At 44.7% G+C, this 18,296-nt stretch overlaps 1 protein-coding gene across 4 annotated transcripts in view; it reads left to right on the forward strand.

Moving 5' to 3' along the window:
• The first annotated feature begins 4,322 nt into the window (after positions 1-4,322).
• EPB41L5 (erythrocyte membrane protein band 4.1 like 5) overlaps positions 4,323-18,296 on the forward strand; it is a 142,059-nt gene continuing 128,085 nt past the window's right edge. For 3 of the 4 annotated variants that reach the window (XM_029225234.1, XM_029225236.1, XM_029225237.1), the window contains exons 1-2: positions 4,323-4,459; positions 9,998-10,184. In XM_029225234.1, coding sequence (XP_029081067.1) covers positions 10,005-10,184 — 180 coding nt within the window. In that variant the 5' untranslated portion in view covers positions 4,323-4,459; positions 9,998-10,004. Of the gene's footprint in view, positions 4,460-5,779; positions 5,862-9,997; positions 10,185-18,296 lie in introns of those variants that run through there. The other variant, XM_029225235.1, reaches the window with a different exon arrangement.

Consider the following 18,296-nt stretch of genomic DNA (forward strand, 5'->3'; position numbering starts at 1 on the left):
TCCCCCACAGTGAGCAATCCTCCACAGTGAGCAATCTGAGAGGGCAAGGCAGAAGGGCACTGTCATTTATGATGGAAGTCACACACCATCACTTCTGCAATGTTCTACTAATCAGCAAGGGTCTTCTCAGTGGAAGCTTGTGGAAGGCAGGGCCCCTTCAGCCTCCAGGAGGACTGACTCTCATACTCGAATTCTCTCTGCTTCACTCCACTCAGAATGCCTCAGCATGAATGGCCCACCCGTGTGGACCAGTTCAGACAAGCTGGCTGAGAAAGTAAGGAGCTTGGAAATCAAGGGGAGAGGGTTTTGCAGACTTGGGACCAATGTCCTCAGTTATTTAAAGGGCTGTGGTGTGGGGACTTCCCTGGCGGCACAGTGGTTAAGAATCCGCCTGCCAGTGTAGGGGACACGGGTTTGAGACCTGGTCAGGGAAGATCCCACATGCCACGGAGCAACTAAGCCCGTGCGCCACAACTACTGAGCCTGTGCTCTACAGCCCATAAGCCACAACTACTGAGCCTGCGTGCCACAACTACTGAGCCCGCACACCTAGAGCCCGTGCTCCGCAACGAAGAGTAGCCCCCGCTTGCCGCAACTAGAGAAAGCCCGTGCACAGCAACCAAGACCCAACACAGCCAAAAAAAAAAATTTAATTAATTAATTAATTAAAAATAAAGGGCTGTGGTGTGAAAGAGGGGCCATGTTTTTTCTTGTGGGCAAAAGTGGATTTACCGTGAAGATAATCAGCTTTAAGCTTTAGAGCTCCTGACTTGTATGGGCCTCTTCCAAGACCCTGTATCTCACTCTACTTTCAATCTTTAAATCTGTCTTATTTCACTTAAGCCTCCCCTCCCCCCACCAATTGTATTAAATGATTTTCAGAACTAATAAAACCTGGATCTACCCCTTTCTGTGACTCCAGAGAGAGCAAACCAGGACCTAAAATAGGAGTGGAAATCTAGGGTGAGGATGTTAGTTCAATAGAGGAAAATCTTTCCATGGCCAGGACTGTTCCACCAAAAGTGGGTTATTCTAGTAGGCACTTTCGATACGTTACCCACAGCCATTCTTCCTAACAACACCCCCTGTTTCCTGCTAATACAACTTGGATCTGCTCAAGAAGTTAAGGGTGAGCCCTTAATCTCAGAGGGAGCAGGCCCTTCCCCAAACCCCAAGTGTGAATTATAATTGGTCTAAACCAGTTATGGTATTCTCTCTCCCTGTGGCCAGTGTGGGCAGGTAATCCCATTCTCATCAATGAGACAGGGCGTGGTGGGACTTCCTTCCCTGAATTAAAGACACGGCTTCGCTGGGAATTCCCTGGCGGTCCAGTGGTTAAGACTCGGTGCTTTCACTGCCGTGGCATGGGTTTGATCCCTGGTCAGGGAACTAAGATCCCGCAAGCCTCGCAGCACAGCCAAAAAAAAAAGCTTCGGGAAGAGAAGATCTTTTCCCCTTTCCCTTTCATTTCTGAAACTCAGATAGGGGAGCTGATGATACTGCAGCCCTCTTGTGGCCAGTAGGCTAGAAGCATAAAAACCAGAGTCAACATACTAAGGATGACAGAACAGAAAGAGTAACAGTTTAGGATCCTATTGGACTGTTGAGTTGAACCAATCTCTAGATTACTTATGTAAGAAAAATAGTCTACTTATTTTTTAAGCTACAGTTAATTGTATTCTCTATTTCTTGCAGCCAAGTGCATTATAACAATTCAGCTGTGTCCAAGGAGAGAGCCTTCTGTCTCTGGTGGAAGGCAGAGGGCTAATTCACCACAAAACAAGAATGTTGCAGAGGGTATCTATGCCTGGGGGAGAGGATTGGGGGAGAGGATGAATTGTTAGGAGGAATAATCTTTCATGATTAGAGCACAAACAACCTCCTATGGCTTAGGCCCTTAGCTTGCATCCTCCAAGACTTCATATTTCCTTCAGCCTATAACCATATTTCTCAACCTATTTCTCTCACCCCACCCCACCCTTGACCGAGGTAGAAAAAAGGATGGAGCAGAGGACTGTTCCTCTAAACGGGTGTGCTAGGCAACAATTTAGGACAGTGAAGCTGGTTTATAAGCATTGAGAGAAAATGCTTCCATTGTTGGTCAGTAAACAGGAAAAGTACAATACAGCTCTCAGCCCTGATAGACTGGGCGCGTGGCACTCAAGACCAGACAGTTCTCAAACAGGGTAACCTAACCCCAGGGAGACATGAAGGGTTTCCACGGGGTACATGGCCCAGAGAGTTGGTTTTTTGTTTTTGTTTTTTTAACTCTTTACTATGGAAAAAATTCAAACCTGTACATAAAATGGACAGAATAGTTTGATGTACTTATCACCCACCTTCACCCTGTGGCCCTTTATTGTTCCATCTATACATAAGCCAGACTCCCCTACCCCTGTGTCAGCATCATTGTCATCACTGTTTTTTTTTAAATTGGAGTATAGTTGATTTACAGTGTTGTGTTAATTTCTGCTGTACAGCAAAGTGACTTAGTTATATATATTCTTTTTCATATTCTTTTCCATTATGGTTTATCACAGGATGTTGAATATAGTTCCCTGTGCTCTGCAGTAGGACCTTGTTGTTTATCCGTTCTGTATATAATAGTTTGCCTCTACTAATCCCAAATTCCCAGTCCAAGCTTCCCCCTCCCCCCTCCCCCTAGGCAACCACAAGTCTGTGAGTCTGTTTCTGCTTCGTAGATAAGTTCGTTTGTGTCATATTTTAGATTCCACATATAAGTGGTATCATATGGTATCTGTCTCTGTCTGACTTACTTCACGTAGTATGAGAATCTCTAGTTGCATCCATGTTGCTGCAAATGGCGTGATTTCATTCTTTTTTATGGCCGAGTCATTGCTTTTTTATGGAGCTAAAGTTCAGAGATGAGCACGCGCAGTTCCTCTCACCCCTGTACATCCGTGCTGCTCCTCCCACGAGAAAGTGATGAAAGTGTCTATAATTAAGATTGTAGTGATGGTTGCACGACTTTGTAAATACGCAAAAATCGTTGAAGTGTACACTTTAAATGGGGGAATCACATCTCAATAAAGCTATTTTTTAAAAGTAGAGAAAGAAAACTTCTCTAATACTATTAAAAGAAAAAAAATAGAGGTGGAATCTTGTTTCCGTCCCTTTTGAAAGGGGTCTGGCCTTCTGACTCGCTTTAATCAGTAACCCGCAACAGAAGTGACAGCGTATGACTTCTGGGCGTTGCCCTTACAGGCCTTAGAAGCTTCAGTTCTCACTCTTTGAGGGGCTCCAGCCACTTCAACTGCCCTACTCCAGACGCCCAAGAGAACTCAGCTGCTGCTGCTAAGAGCCACCCCAGCTGAGATGCCACACGGACGAGTGAAGGCCTTTGGGCAACCCCAGCTCCTGTGGCACCGCAGCCCCCAGCTGTGTCTCCCCAGACGATGGAGAGGGCTTGGGGTGGTGCGGGTTCAAAGGGGCAGCGCCAAACCCTAGGAAGGGCCCTTCTGCTTTCAGCCAGCAGGTCCTCCACTGAAGCCCTCGGAGCTTTGCCCAGGGCCCCGAAGCCCCTTCAGCTCGGCCCTGTCCTCTCTGACTTGTCGTCTCGGTCCCCCACGGCCCTTCCCTCTGCCCCCGCCCCCAGGCACCTCGCTCTATCGAGCAGGCCGGGCCCAGCAGGGGCGCGCCTTCACCTCCTTCAGGCCCTTCACTCCAAGGAGACAGACCTTCCTCCTTCCCTACGGGTCTGTGTAAGACCACCAGTCCTCACTCTGTCCCTGTCCCCCTTCTAGCTTTCTCTCTGTCATTTAGCAGGGCCTAACCCTAGTGCCCAACTCTAACCACGAATACTAATTGGTGGTACTGAATCTTACTAACTGATGTCACTTACTTTCTGTCTCTCCTGTCAGCTCGGAAGGCGCATGAGGTCTCTTCGTGTGTCCTGTTCATCCGTCGTATCTCCGCTGCCCAGTACACACCCTGGCCCATCGCGGGCACTGACCTGAATTCTCTGTAAGGAGAAAGGATGCAACGTTCTCCGTTAAATAGAAATCTCCTATTTCCCGTCCGCTGCCTTACCGTTCTTCATGCATCTGTTCACCGTCTCTGTCCGCACTAGAATACAGCCGGGCAGTAAATATTTGCCACGTGAATTAACTTGTTGAAGGACTCCCGGGTACCGGGCTCCGGCAGAGCCGCTTTAAACCAGCCGCCAGAGCTCCGGCCGGGTCGGCATCGCCGCTTTAACCCGAGCAGCTCCCCGCCCCGCAACTTCCGGGGCGGTGTCGTTGCCCATTTAAGAGCGGAGTTCCCCGCCCTCGGGGCGGAGCTTAGGGGCTCTAAGGGGCGGGCCGGCGGCCGGGGTCTGCGGGGATTAGTGCGGTGGGCGCGCCTCTGGCCGCCATTTCTCGGCGTCTCCCCGGAGCAGCCCCCTGGCGCTTCGCGTGGGTCTCTCTCCCCTCTCGTGGCTGTGGGTGGTCGCCGCCAGGTAAGCGCGCCGCCCGCCCGGCTCCTCACGCCCTCCTCGCCGGCGCCGGGGCTGCGGCCTCGCCCGGGACCCTCGGGCCGCCCGGGGCGAGGGGCGGGCGGGCGGCGGCCGAGGGGCCGGGCGCGGAGGGAGGGAGGCCGGGCCGGGTGACCACCTGCGGGTGGACGGGGACGCACCGCGGGCCGGTCGCGACCGCGCTGGGCTGAGGCGCTCCGGGGGCGGACCGGCAGGTGTCCCGGGGTGGGGGTGGGGGTGGGGAAGGGGGCTCCGGGGACCCCCGCCCCCCACCTCGCGGCCGGCCCGGACGCCGGGCTCCGGGGGGGTCGGCTTCGGTGGTACCTGCCCTTACGGTTCTGCCGTCAGGGCAACGATACCCGAGTCTTTTAGACCGTTTGGTAGCATTTTAAGTGGATATTACGTGTTTTTTCCAGAATTGGGGGAAGGCTTCCCGTCGCTCCGTTGCTGTCCTACTGACACAGTGGATGGTTTCACAGGCGCTGGTTGGCAGGGTTTTCTCGTTCTTTAGAAAACGACCTGTTTGCTCCGTCTGCTGAAGGCCTGCCTTGCAGACGCTCTCTGTGCTGGGATCACTGGGAGGGAGGGTGTCAGTCCCCTGGTGGTGGTGAGTAAGCCTGACCCTGGTCAACTAGGGTTTGTGCTGAGCCAGAAAGCCGGTGCGGGAGCCGGCGCGTAGGGAAGCGTCCCGGGAGCGCTCCTTACCGGCTGCAAGCGGGCGCTCTTTCCTTGGTGGGGAGCAGTTGCCGACCTTGGACTGTGGCCATCGCTCACGTAGCAGAATGTACACGAATCACGGCAGACTTTTGAGTTTTAGGTGTGTATTTAAAAAAACCAAAACTTCAGTTAGGTGGTAAACGGACAACTTGAGTTTGATGTTTCCGGTTGTAAAGGAAGCCCGCGTTAGTTCACAGCTGAGAAGTTAGACGTGATGGATTCAAAACTACTGTGTAAGAAATAGGCAAAACCCTACCACCCCGAAATCCCGTTGTATTATTTCGGACAAGCTCTTTACACAGCGCCTGATGCGCGTATTGCCGTGCTGGCTGGGCCGCCGTGGGGAGCGAGTCGGACTGGGTCCCTGTCCTTGTGTGTGGCTTAGTGGGGGAAACACCTAGTAAAATGGACAGACGGCGTGGCATTTAATTGCAGGTCCCTCGAGTGTTATAAAGAGCGGACTAGGGCTGCTGCAAGGAGACCCAACTCAGGCGGCACGGGATGCTTTTCTGAGGAAGAGACACTTCCAAGCAGCCGTCTGAAGGTGGCTGTGCGAAGTAGGAGAGGGTCGGGGAGCTGGCGTGGAGAGGGCACCCAGAAAGCCGGAACAGCTGGGGGAAAGGCTGCACTTGCTGGCTCTCGGGCTGAGTGGAAGCCTGACCCGAGCGGGGTGAGCGCGGGGGTGGGCGCCCGAGGGTCCCGGCGGCGGGGAGCGAGGCCGGTAACGCTGGGTCCTTCACAGGGGTTGGCGGGGTGGCCGCTCAGAATCCGCTGTTGCGGCTCGAAGGAGGGGGCTGGGGAGGGTGGACGTGGGAGAACGGGTCGGCAATACATTTATTAAACTTCGGACGTGTTCGTATGTTGGTATTATGCGAGAACTGAGAACCTCCACAGGACCCTCTCCAGAGATAACCTTGCTTAAGTGTACATGTCCTTCTCGTGCTTTTGTGTGTGGACAAGGTGTAGGAATATGTATATGTGTGCACCCCACCCCAGTGTGGAGTAAACTATGCTCCTTTTTCTGATTTCATTTTTCACTTGTAGATTTTGTCAGTGTCTTTGTCAACTGTACTTTAAAAACAACTGTCATATGCCATTGTATGAACCATCATTTAACTACTTGCATGTTGATAGGGGTATTTAAAACTGTCTTAATCATGCCCTGAAAATTCTTGTTTCTGTAACTTGGAGCACATATGGGACATTCCTTTAGGCTGTGCTACTAGACATAGGACTGCTGGGTGAAAGGGTGCGCACATTAACACTTCTCATGTGCTGACTTCTTCCTCCAGGGGACGTGGTGTGAGAGTGGTTGTTGTTCACATACCCTTTGCAGCACTGGGTATCTAGGGTCTTTTAAATGATAGACAGTATCCTAGTTTTTTAATTTGGATTTGCTTGGTTACTGGTGAGGTTGAACATCTTTGTGATGAATAATTTTTTTTTTTTCTTGCGGTACGTGGGCCTCTCACTGTTGTGGCCTCTCCCGTTGCGGAGCGCAGGCTCCGAACGCGCAGGCTCAGCGGCCATGGCTCATGGGCCCAGCCGCTCCGCAGCATGTGGGATCTTCCCGGACTGGGGCACGAACCCGTGTCCCCTGCATTGGCAGGCGGACTCTCAACCACTGCGCCACCAGGGAAGCCCTGTAATGAATATTTTTATTGCATGTCATCTTTGAGACCTTGTTTCTTCATATCTTGTCTATTCTTTCTCTTCTGGGTTGTTTATCTTCACAATTTGTGATAGTTCTTTATTAAACTGCCTATTAATCCTTCAAGAATTTTTTTGCGGAATTTCACCCTAATATTTGTTGTTTTCTAGTACTCATTTCTTTTACTTCTTTAGTCCATCTGAAATTTGTTTTCATGTAAGTGCTTTCATATTCTTTTATAAAAGAACCTGTTATTTGTGGCATGGAGTTTCATAGTTCAAAGTACATAGTTATTAAAATTATAAATAAGAAGGAAGTTGTGTTTTTCCTTAGCAGGTTAATTCTGCTTGTATGGTGAGTCTATTTTTTTTAATTAATTAATTTTTGGCTACGTTGGGTCTTTGTTGCTGCGCGCAGGCTTTCTCTGGTTGCGGTGAGCGGGGCTACTCCTCCTTGCGGTGCGCGGGCTTCTCATTGTGGTGGCTTCTTTTGTTGTGGAGCACGGGCTCGAGGCGCGCGGGCTTCAGTAGTTGTGGCACATGGGCTCAGTAGTTGTGGCTCGTGGGCTCTAGAGAGCAGGCTCAGTAGTTGTGGCGCACGGGCTTAGTTGCTCCCCAGGGCTCGAACCTGTGTCCCCTGCGTTGGCAGGCGGATTCTTAACCACTGCGCCACCAGGGAAGTCCAGTGAGTCTATTTTTAAGGTGTAGGGTGTGGTGAAAGAAAACTTGTTTTATAATTCATGTACTTCCTAGGAACCATAAAGTTGTATTTCCTTTGAACTTTCTTTTCCTTAGAGAAAACTTTTTTGTTATGGAAAAATTCAGCGTATACAGAAGTAGTCAGAAGAATATAATTAGCCTTCATGTACCCATCAGCCTCAACAGTTGTTAGCCAGTTAAGTTATCTGGCCAATTTGTGTCCTCTCTCTTCCCGCTTAACTGCCTTCCTTGTATTATTTTGAGGCGAATACTAGACATCACATCATTCTTCTATAAATTTTTCAGGATGTATTTTTAAAAGATAAAGACTTTCTTTTTAAAACGTATCTTTAAAACCACTGTTTTATCCAAAAGAAAGTTGGCAGTACTTCCTTGATTATCATAAACAATCCAGTTAGTGTTCAGATATGTGTGTGTATAGTTGTGTCCTTAGGAAGTTCCGATGACAGCTGTCATGGTTTTGCCAGTTTATCTGATTACATAGGAGCATGTGTACTTGTAAAATGAGGCTGTAATTCTCAATTGATAGCTACTGAATTTTTTTAAAATATGTTATTTATTTTAACACTTTAGCTTTTATTTTTATCATGTTTACAAATGCATCTATCTAGTTTACAGCATCAGCTGGTTATGCTAGACTTCTTATAAATTACATGTATAATAACAAATGCGTGACTGGAGAAAATATTTTAGTTTGAAATAATTTTAGATTTATGCTGAAGTTACAGTAGTACAGAGTTCCCATATACTTTTCACCTAGCTTCCCTCAATGATAACATCTGACAACCTAAAAGAATTTTTAGTTGAATTAGGATCTAAAAGTAGGCCCACACATGGTGATTTTTTGATATGTTTCAAGTCTCTTTGAATCTGCAATTTCCTTTGCCACTCTTTTTTTTTTTTACCCCTTTGCAATTTATTTCTTGAATATGCTGAATTAAGTTTTAAGAAACAAATTCATCATGTGTGATTTATGTTTGTATCTTCATTCAGCATCTTTTTAGCTGTGATCTTTGATCATTTCTTTCTTATCTGTATAATGTGAGTTTTGCATGAATAGTCCTATGATGTAGTAGAAAGACCGAGATTTGGAGTCAGAAAATCAGAGTTTGAGCCCCTGTCTTCAGTATTTACTAAATAATGGACTTGGTCCGTGGTTTAATTTCTGTGACCCTTAGTTTGCTTATCAAAATAAGACAATATTATTTGGGGAGTTTTTCTGAGTACCCAGTAAGATTATTTACTGAACGTTTGTTGTACCTGATGATGAAATGTGCTGGGTGGCTACCTGTTCAAAGTAGGAATTGTGTCCTCAAGGAGCTTACAGTAGGGACCTCCCTGGTGGTCCAGTGAATAAGGCCCCACGCTCCCAACGCAGGGGGCTTGGGTTTGATCCCTGGTTGGGGAACTGGATCCCTGTGTGCATGCTGCAGCTAAGACCCAGCACAGCTAAGTAAATAAATAAATAATAAAAATAAATAAATGAATAAGTAAATTTTTAAAAAATTTAAAAAAAAGGAGCTTACAGTAAAGAAGATGGACATGTAAATGAATAATTAAAATCTGATTATTGAGGCAGAAAAACATTTTCAAGGTTCAGTGAAAGTGTGATGATGGGAGTGACTGACTCTTTAGATGTCAGAATATTCCTCAGGGGAGGGTTGGGGGAGTTAAGTTAACAGGAGTTAGGAGGGGTTCTCTGACATAGGGCGTTAGAAGTCTGTGGTGACAAGTGCGACCTTTGACAGGCCACTGAAATGAGACTGGCCAGCAAGGTGCAAAGGGAGCAATGCCCGAAAAGAAACCTGGGGAGAAGGAGACTGGGGCCACACATTACGTATGAGGGCTTTGTAAACTGAAAAGCTATCTGAAATTTTATAGTAATTTATAAATTACTATTAAATTTATAGAAATTTCATAGTAAAAATACGAAAATAATCATCTATTTCAAATATAATTCAAATATAAGTTTTTCTCAAATATTTTATTACAGATTTTAAATTGCTACTTAATAATAGCTAATCTGGTCAGAGAAGAAATGGAACTTCTTAGGATGGTTGTTATTATCAAAGGGCACCTTAGTGTATGGCATCGTCTCCTAATGTTTGTAGGGGTATTTGGCTGTTGTACATATAAATTACTGGCCCAGAAGACCTGTTGAACTTCATAAATGTTTGCCCTTCTCTTACCAGATTAGCTCCTTACAAAAAAGTCCAGAAAGTTTAGAAGTGCTGTGAGCCGTAGCCCTATTTTAGGTTAAGGTCTTTAAAAACTCAACTGAAGTAGCCAGTATTAATAATATTTTTTTCAAATTTACTTGACCAGATGCTCTTTTAATAACGCATCTCCTAGTATCCACAGAACTTTACTAAATTACACCGTTTGTCTGACAGCCAATTGCGGGAGACCTCTGACATCTTTTCCTGTCTTTTGCAGTGACAAAATGCTGAGCTTCTTCCGCAGAACGCTCGGCCGCCGGTCGATGCGCAGACAGGCCGAGAGGGACCGGCTCCGCGAGGCCCAGCGTGCAGCCACACACATCCCTGCGGCCGGGGACGCGAGGGCCGTCATCACCTGCCGAGTGTCCCTCCTGGACGGGACCGACGTCAGCGTGGACTTGCCGGTACAGTTTGCTGACTTGCACGTTCGTGCTGAGGTCATGTGCTTCTCTGGAGCTGTGGGGAGGGGCGGGGGATCAGGTCACTTGGGCAGGTGGGATCCATGCCTGCCGCACAGGTGCATGGATCAGGTGGCCTTCGATAGCTGGAGCGCTGGGACTTCTGGAATTAGTGGCATTTAACTGGAACTTTCAGATGTTAGGGCAGTTGCTGGTGTGAGTCGTCTGTGTGTGTATTTGTGTGTTCTCCATGGTGGCAGTATGCCGTGTACTTCCCGGGGCTTTCTCACAATCCTTGTTGAGCAGTTATTAAAGCAGTGAGAATCTTTGGCGACGATAATGATACTTACGTGGATACTGTAAGATGCTTAGTTCTCTGTATTTTTTTGTAGTTTTCAAAACACTCCTCATTTTCCTCAAAACAAATACTTCTTGCCCACTTCGGTGTGCTTATAGACGTTTTAATGGAATGAAGTGAGGAAAAGGACTTTGTTCATACCCCTCAGCTCTGGCTGCCCATCTCTTTGTTCCCAAAGTAGTTTGCAGGGTAGGTTTTCCATACACTGTAATCTTTATTTCAAGATTGGATGTTGTAATTATATTCACATTTTGGGGAGATTTTTTTTGCAGTTATGAATAATCACAACTCACAGTGTGAAACAATCCAATATATCTGAAAGGAGTTAACTTATTCCTTGCAGGTCTCTTTTTTTGAGGGGAGGGGAGGTAGCTCTATGGGGGCTGTGGAGCTTCTTTCTGAGCTATTTGCTAATACCAAATCTCTTTCTCATGTCTTTGCCCTGTATTAAAAGGTTTACGTGACTAAGCTGTAAAATGTGCAATTTGAGGTGTCATTGAATGTTCCACAGTGTCTTCCCTCCCTACAGACTCTTTTTAGTGCACACTCATTCACCCAAAATGCAATTAAAGAACCCATAGCGCGAAGCGGTAGCCTGGGTGCTGCAGTGGTGCATGGTCGGACGAGCCGTGGACGGCCTTAGACTCGCAGAGAGATGAAGGGACTGGGTAGTTTGTTTAAATGAATATTCTGATTAACTGAATAGTTTAAAATGTACTAGGTATGTACATTTTACGTTTTTAAAATAATGGAATATGATAAAATGAAGACACAGGATATCTTGAAGTGTTTTGAGGTCATCTTTTTGAGTATTTATTATATTTGTACATTAGACTGGGCATATTCAGGGTTTTTGATTTTGAAAGACTTTAATGCATTTAAATTTTCTTCCTGTAAGGGCTTCTTGAGGGTTTGATGTTCCAATATGTGCTCCTTTGTGAGGGTAGTTTTCATATTCATTTATTTGATAAGTATCTCAAGAGTTCTGTGTACCGTTCCACTGAAATACGCTTAGGTATGTGGTGAAAAGCTTGAGATTGCTGTGTAGGAGAGTAGAAGGAAGTTTCTTATTACCTAATGTTGGAAGTATGAAGTCTCGAGGGTGTTGATGGAGAAGCTGACACCAGGAAAGTAGAATAAATGGCTAGTGACTGGTTTAGAATGCTTCCCCTTGCTTGGTGTGCTCAGTGAGGGCATGTGTGATACTCCATCAGGCCAGAAACGTTAGCCCGCCTTGCACGCACACGGCTGCAGTGGAAAAGCCAGGAGTTTTACATTTGTCTCTGTGCAGCCAGAGCAGTCGCCTTTTCAGCTCCGCAGGGGAAATCCTCGAGTTAATAAGCTAACTCTGGATGCTTGCGTGGATATAAAATGGGCATTGCCCTCCCAGCTAAACTGCCTTACTAAAGAAAATGGCCAGAAGAATAGTAATTTCTGGGAAGAAAAGTTTTTCTCTCTTTCTTTAATTTTTTAATACAAACTTATTTATTTATTTTTGGCTGCATTGGGTCTTTGTTGCCGCACATGGGCTTTCTCTAGTTGCAGCAAGTGAGGGCTACTCTTTGTTGCAGTGCACGGGCTTCTCATTGTGGTGGCTTCTCTTGTTGCAGAGCACAGGCTCTAGGCACGTGGGCTCAGTAGTTGTGGCTCACGGGCTCTAAAGCGCAGGCTCAGTAGTTGTGGTGCACGGCCTTAGTTGCTCCGCGGCATGTGGGATCTTCCCGGACCAGGGCTCGAACCTGTGTCCGCTGCACTGGCAGGCAGATTCTTAACCACCGCGCCACCAGGGAAGTACAGGTTTTCCCTTTTTTTTTTTTTTGCGGTACGAGGGCCTCTCACTGTTGTGGCCTCTCCTGTTGCAGAGCACAGGCTCCGGACGCACAGGCTCAGCGGCCATGGCTCACGGGCCCCGCCGCTCCGCGGCATGTGGGATCTTCCCGGACCGGGGCACGAACCCGTGTCCCCTGCATCGGCAGGCGGGCTCTCAGCCACTGCGCCACCAGGGAAGCCCCAGGTTTTCCCTTTTTTTGATTTAGCTTCTCAGCCAGTCTAGTATGACTCTGAAAGAAGATTTAGAGTTGACGTTAGAAATTGAATGAAGCACATACTTATTTCCCATTGGGCTTAGCATCAGTATTGATCGTGGCAAGCAGCCTGGAACTCAGATGATGGTCCAGGCAATATGCAAGGGATTATCTGTAGTTAAGTAGAGAAATCTAGATCTATATACTTCAAATTAATATACACTTAGTAGTAATGGTCATTTTCTTTCTTCCGTTCTCCTTTCCTCTCAAGATTGGGGGGGGGAATTTAAATACCTTCTACTTCCTTTTTTTTAAGGAATTAACGTAGTGAGAGTGCCTTTCAGTAAAGGATAAAAGCAAGGCATCAGGTAGAAATTTCTAATTATCTGGTTTTTAAACTTTCTCTTTGGAAATGCCATAGTAACTCCTTCGATTTATGAGCTTAGTATTGTTTAGTAAATAGCCTGTCTTGTAAAACTCTGTGTCTCCTAAGTTTTAAATTAATGGGAAATATTTGATTAACCATTAGATAATAATTTTTATATATCTACTTTGCTGATACAGATGCTGAAATCTTTAAATTATATAGACCATTGTATCTTAAAATAACAGAAAAAACATCCTGTGTTCACGAATTGTAAGACTTAACATTGTTGAGATGGCAGTATACCCAAAACTGATTTACAGATTCAACATAATCCCCACCAGAATGTCAGCTGATTTATTTGTGGAAATTGACAAGCTGATTTTCAAATTCATGTGGAATTGCAAGGGACCCAGAATAGCCAAAACAATATTTGAAAAAGAACAAAGTCGTAGGACTCACATTTCCCAGTTTTAAGACTTAACCGTAAAGCAGTAGTAATCTAGATGGTGTGCTTTGCTGGCGCAAGGACCAATGGAACGGAATAGAGAACCCAGAAATAAACCCACACATCTACGGTCAGTTGATTTTTGACAGGGTGCCAGAGCCATTCGATGAGGGAAAGAATGGTCTTTTCAACAAGTGGTGCTAGAACTGAGTAGCCACATGCAAAAGAATGAAGTTGGACCTTTAACTCCTAAATATACAAAAATTAACTCAAAATGGATCAAAGTCCTAAACATAAGACTATAATACTCTTAGAAGAAAATGCAGGGGTAAATCTTCATGACCTTGGATTTGATACCAGTTTCTTGGATATGACACCAAAAACATGAACAACAAAAGAATAAATAAATTGGACTTAATCAAAATTATAACCTTTGTGCCTCAAAGGACACCATCAAGAGAGTGAAAAGACTCTCACAGAATGAGAGGAAGTATTTGAAAATTATATATCTGATAAGTAACTAGAACATGTGAAAAATTGTTAGAACCCAATAATAAAAAGACAAATAACCCAATTTAAAAATGGGCAAAGGGGCTTCCCTGGTGGCGCAGTGGTTGAGAGTCCGCCTGCCGATGCAGGGGACACGGGTTCGTGCCCCGGTCCAGGAAGATGCAGCGGAGCGGCTGGGCCCGTGAGCCATGGCCGCTGAGTCTGCGCGTCCAGAGTCGGTGCTCCGCAACGGGAGAGGCCACAACAGTGAGAGGCCCGCGTAGTGCAAAAAAAAAAAAAACGGGCAAAGGATCTGAATAGACATTCCTCCAAGTAGGATATGCAAATGACCAAGAAGCAGATGAAATGCTTGACATCATTAGTTGTCAGAGAAATGCAAATAAAAAACATGAGATACTACTTCACACCAACTAGGAAGGCTAAAATAAAAATGCCAGGTAATACCAAGTGTCGGTGAGCATGTGGAGAAATCTGAACTCTTACACGTTTTAGCAGGAGTGTTCAGGTGGTCCAGCTGCTGCTCTGGAGAACAGTCTGGCAGTTCCTCAAATGATTGAACATAGTTACCATGTGATCTGGCAGTTCCACTTCTAGGTGTATGCTGAAGAGAATTGGAAACACGTTTACACAAAAACTTGTACACAGGTGTCCATAGCAGCATCATTCTGAATAGCCAGAAGGTAGAAGCAGCCCAGACAGGTAAGTGTCAGCAGATGAATGGATAAACAAAATGTGTTATATCTGTATAATGGAATACTATCAGTACTTGACTGTAAAGGAAATGGCACTGATACATGCTACATGGATGAACTTTGAAAACATTATGCTAGGTGAAAGAAGCCAGTCACAAAAGACCATATATTATGTGATTCCGTTTGCATGAAAGTCCAGAATACAGAAATCCGAAGGGGAAAAAAAAAGGACCTTGGGGGTTGCTTAGGGCAGATGGGTGGGGACCGAGGGGATGGTGTGAAGGGTGGTTGGGGCCAGTAGCTGAAGGATGTGAGGTTTCTTCTTTAGGCGATGAAGATTTTCTAAAATTAATTGTGGGGATGGTTGTATATATCTGTGAATACACCTTTGAATTATATACTTTTAATGGGTGAGTGGTGTGGTGTGTGATTTATATCTCAGAGCTGTTTAAGAATGCATGGATTTTTGTATACTTGTGTTTTATTCCACTTAAAGTTTTTTTAGTCGTTAGGAAACATGATAAAAATGACATATAGCTTTGATTTAAAGGTGATATGCTTGATTCATTACAGGGAAAAAAAGTAAGAGACTACAGTAATAAAGGCACAAGATGATGGGGCTGCACAATAATTGTGGCTGTGAGTTTGCAGTGGAAGAAATGCTTTGTACATGGATATAGGGGTGGAGAATGTAGATTAGAAATGAGTAAAATATAATTCTCGCTCTGGTGTAGAGGGTAATGTTGATTGTGTGGAAGGTCAGGAGAGGGTAGTCGGCTGTCATGCGGAGAAGGGGTAAAGGGATGAGGTGGGGAAAAGAGCTTCAGTGGGATGTGTTTGGGAGCCATATTTCAGAAGGTTTAAAGGAATTATTAGGGACAGTCTTATATTTTTTGGGTCTCTTATAGTCCCTTGTACCCAGTGGGTGCTTAATAAATATTGTTTAGTTGTCTGAGGGAGTGCATGAAGGGAAAACGGGGGATTGACAACGCGAGATTTGGCAAGGAAGAAAGAAAATAGCACGGCAGCTAGAGCATGGCTGGATAGGGGAGATCTGAGTTTGTCGAAATGGTTTTACATACACAGGCAGAAATGATAGGAACGTTCTAGGAGGAATACCATCTTATGCTGAGAAAGATAGAAGACTAATGGGAAGATGCTCTCTTGATGGTCTTAATTTTCCGCAAAAGAGGTTATGAAGTGAGGACTGTGTCTGAATGAGGTGGTGACCTAGAGGAATTTGTTAGGAAAGAAAAGAATATAAATAGCAAGTACTAGTCTAGATTTAACTGAAAAATGAAACTGTAGTTTGCCAGAGCTGTGTGGATCTTTGTTTCATTTTTTGTTTTCTGCTTGGTTCGTATTCAGTAGCTGCAAGATGAGAGGGTGTATGAAAATGAATAGGATGTTGACCCTTGGATCAGGGATTTCACATCCCTATTCTACACACTGTGACCACACTGGACCTTGTTACTCTTTGCCCAGACATGGTAGACTATTTTACAACTCTGTGCCTATGCTTAGGGTTTATACTAACTGGAATTATAGGTACAAAGTAGCACAGGAAGGAGGATTCAGGGTCTGGCTTTTTGGAAGGTAACATAGATGTACTCATTCTTGAAGTCAGAGTTCATTGGAGATCTAAAGACGTTCTGAGCAGAAAGAACTGCATTCTGCTAAGGCTCAGAGGTATGACTTACTAGGGAAATTGTAAGCAGGTGAAAATGCTGGAGTGACAGGAGATAAGGCTGTAAGAGTGAGCAAGGAACAGTAGGAAAGACTGTTTATACCCTGGAATTCGCACTTTAATCTGTAGAGGAAGAGGAATAATTTTTTAAGGATGAGAGTGACATTCTGTTTTGCAGTTTTAGGAATAATCACATTGGCAGCTTCTGCCACTTTGTCTTCTAACTCTTTCCTGCCTCGAGTCTGTCTCTGTCCTCAGCCCCACCATAGACTGTCAAGACTTCATATCTTTCTTCATTTTGTTTTTACCTAAGGTGGCAGAGTTGTATCAGCCCTTCCAGGCCCAATTTCAGATATAAATTCCTCTGAAGCCTTTACTAGTTTTAAGCAGACTTAACTCACCCTCATTTCCTTAGCATTTTGTCGATACTGCAAGGATAGCACTCATATTTATTGTGTTTAAACTAGTTATGTATGATTTTATTCTTAGTAAGAACCTTGTGATTGCTTGAGGACAAGAAGTATGCACATATTCATCTGTGTACCTCTAGCAGCTAATGCGTAACAGGTGTCTGTCCAGTAATTGTTGAATAGAATTGAATGGTATATTATGTCAAAAATGTTATTTCCTGTGAATTATTAAGTACGTAATGAAATGAAAAACCCTTAAGAGAGTATGGAATGGGAAAAAAAACAAAAACACTAATTCAAAAAGACACATGCACCCCAGTGTTCATAGCAGCACAATTTACAATAGCCAAGACATGGAAGCAACCCAAGTGTCCATCAACAGATGAATGGATAAAGAGGTTGTGGTACATATATACAATGGAATACCACTCAGCCCTAAAGAGGATGAAATTTTGCCTTTTGCAACAACACACATGGACTTGAAGGGTGTTATGCTAAGGGAAATAAGTCAGAAACAGACAAATACTGTATGATAATCACTTATATGTGGAATCTAAAAAATAAAACAAATTAGTGAATACAACAAAAAAGAAGCAGACTCACAGATATAAAGAACAAACTAGTGGTTACCAGTGGGGAGAGGGAAAAAGAGAGGGGCAAGTTAGGGGGAGGGGATTAAGAGGTACAAGTGACTGTATAAAATGAATAAGCTACAAGGATATATTGTACAGCACAGGGAATACAGCCAACATTTTATAATAAGTATAGAGTATAACCTTTAAAAATTGTGAATCACTGTATTGTATACCTGTAACATATAATATTGTACATCAACTATACTTCAATAAAAAATTTTTTTAGAGACAATATGTTTTTTAAATTAATTTATTTTTGGCTGCATCAGGTCTTCAATGCTGCGTGTGGGCTTCTCATTGCGGTGGCTTCTCTCGTAGCGAAGCATGGGTTCTAGGCACGCGGGCTTCAGTAGTTGTGGCGTGCGGGCTCAGTAGTTGTGGCTCACAGGCTCTAGGGTGCAGGCTCAGTAGTTGTGGCACACGGGCTTAGTTGCTCTACGGCATGTGGGCTCTTCCGGGATCAGGGGTTGAACCCATGTCCCCTGCATTGGCAGGTGGATTCTTAACCACTGCATCACCAGGGAAGTCCATAGAGACAATATTAAAAACAAGAAAAAAGAAACGTAATGGGATAGAGCCAACTGATTTAGGAACCATTTCCAGGGTTGATAGTAACAGATTGGTATTTTTAAAAATTATGATTGAGTCAGGTGTTCACCAACCCAGAATAATATTATCAAGACCACATTTTGCAGTTCGTCAGTGATGCATTTTATTTCTGGGTTAGAATCTGAAATTTTTATGAGATCAACATACTGCAGTTAACTTATTTACTTCTTGTCTGAGACTTATTTTCATGAAACAGTATAGTTCTTTTTCATGCTGACTGGACTCCAGATGAAAGTTTTTAAAATATTCATGCTATCCCTGCATTTCAAATAAAGATGTTTTGGGAGATTCTCATTTTGAGATGTCAGATTTCTGTTAGATTGAGCATTATTAACATCAGGAACCTGCAAATACCTTGTGTTCACTATCGGTTGGCCTATA

This window comes from Monodon monoceros, unplaced genomic scaffold, assembly GCF_005190385.1.
Source record: "Monodon monoceros isolate NGI ecotype Baffin Bay Population unplaced genomic scaffold, NGI_Narwhal_1 Super_Scaffold_16, whole genome shotgun sequence".
Classification (NCBI taxonomy): Eukaryota; Metazoa; Chordata; class Mammalia; order Artiodactyla; family Monodontidae; genus Monodon; species Monodon monoceros.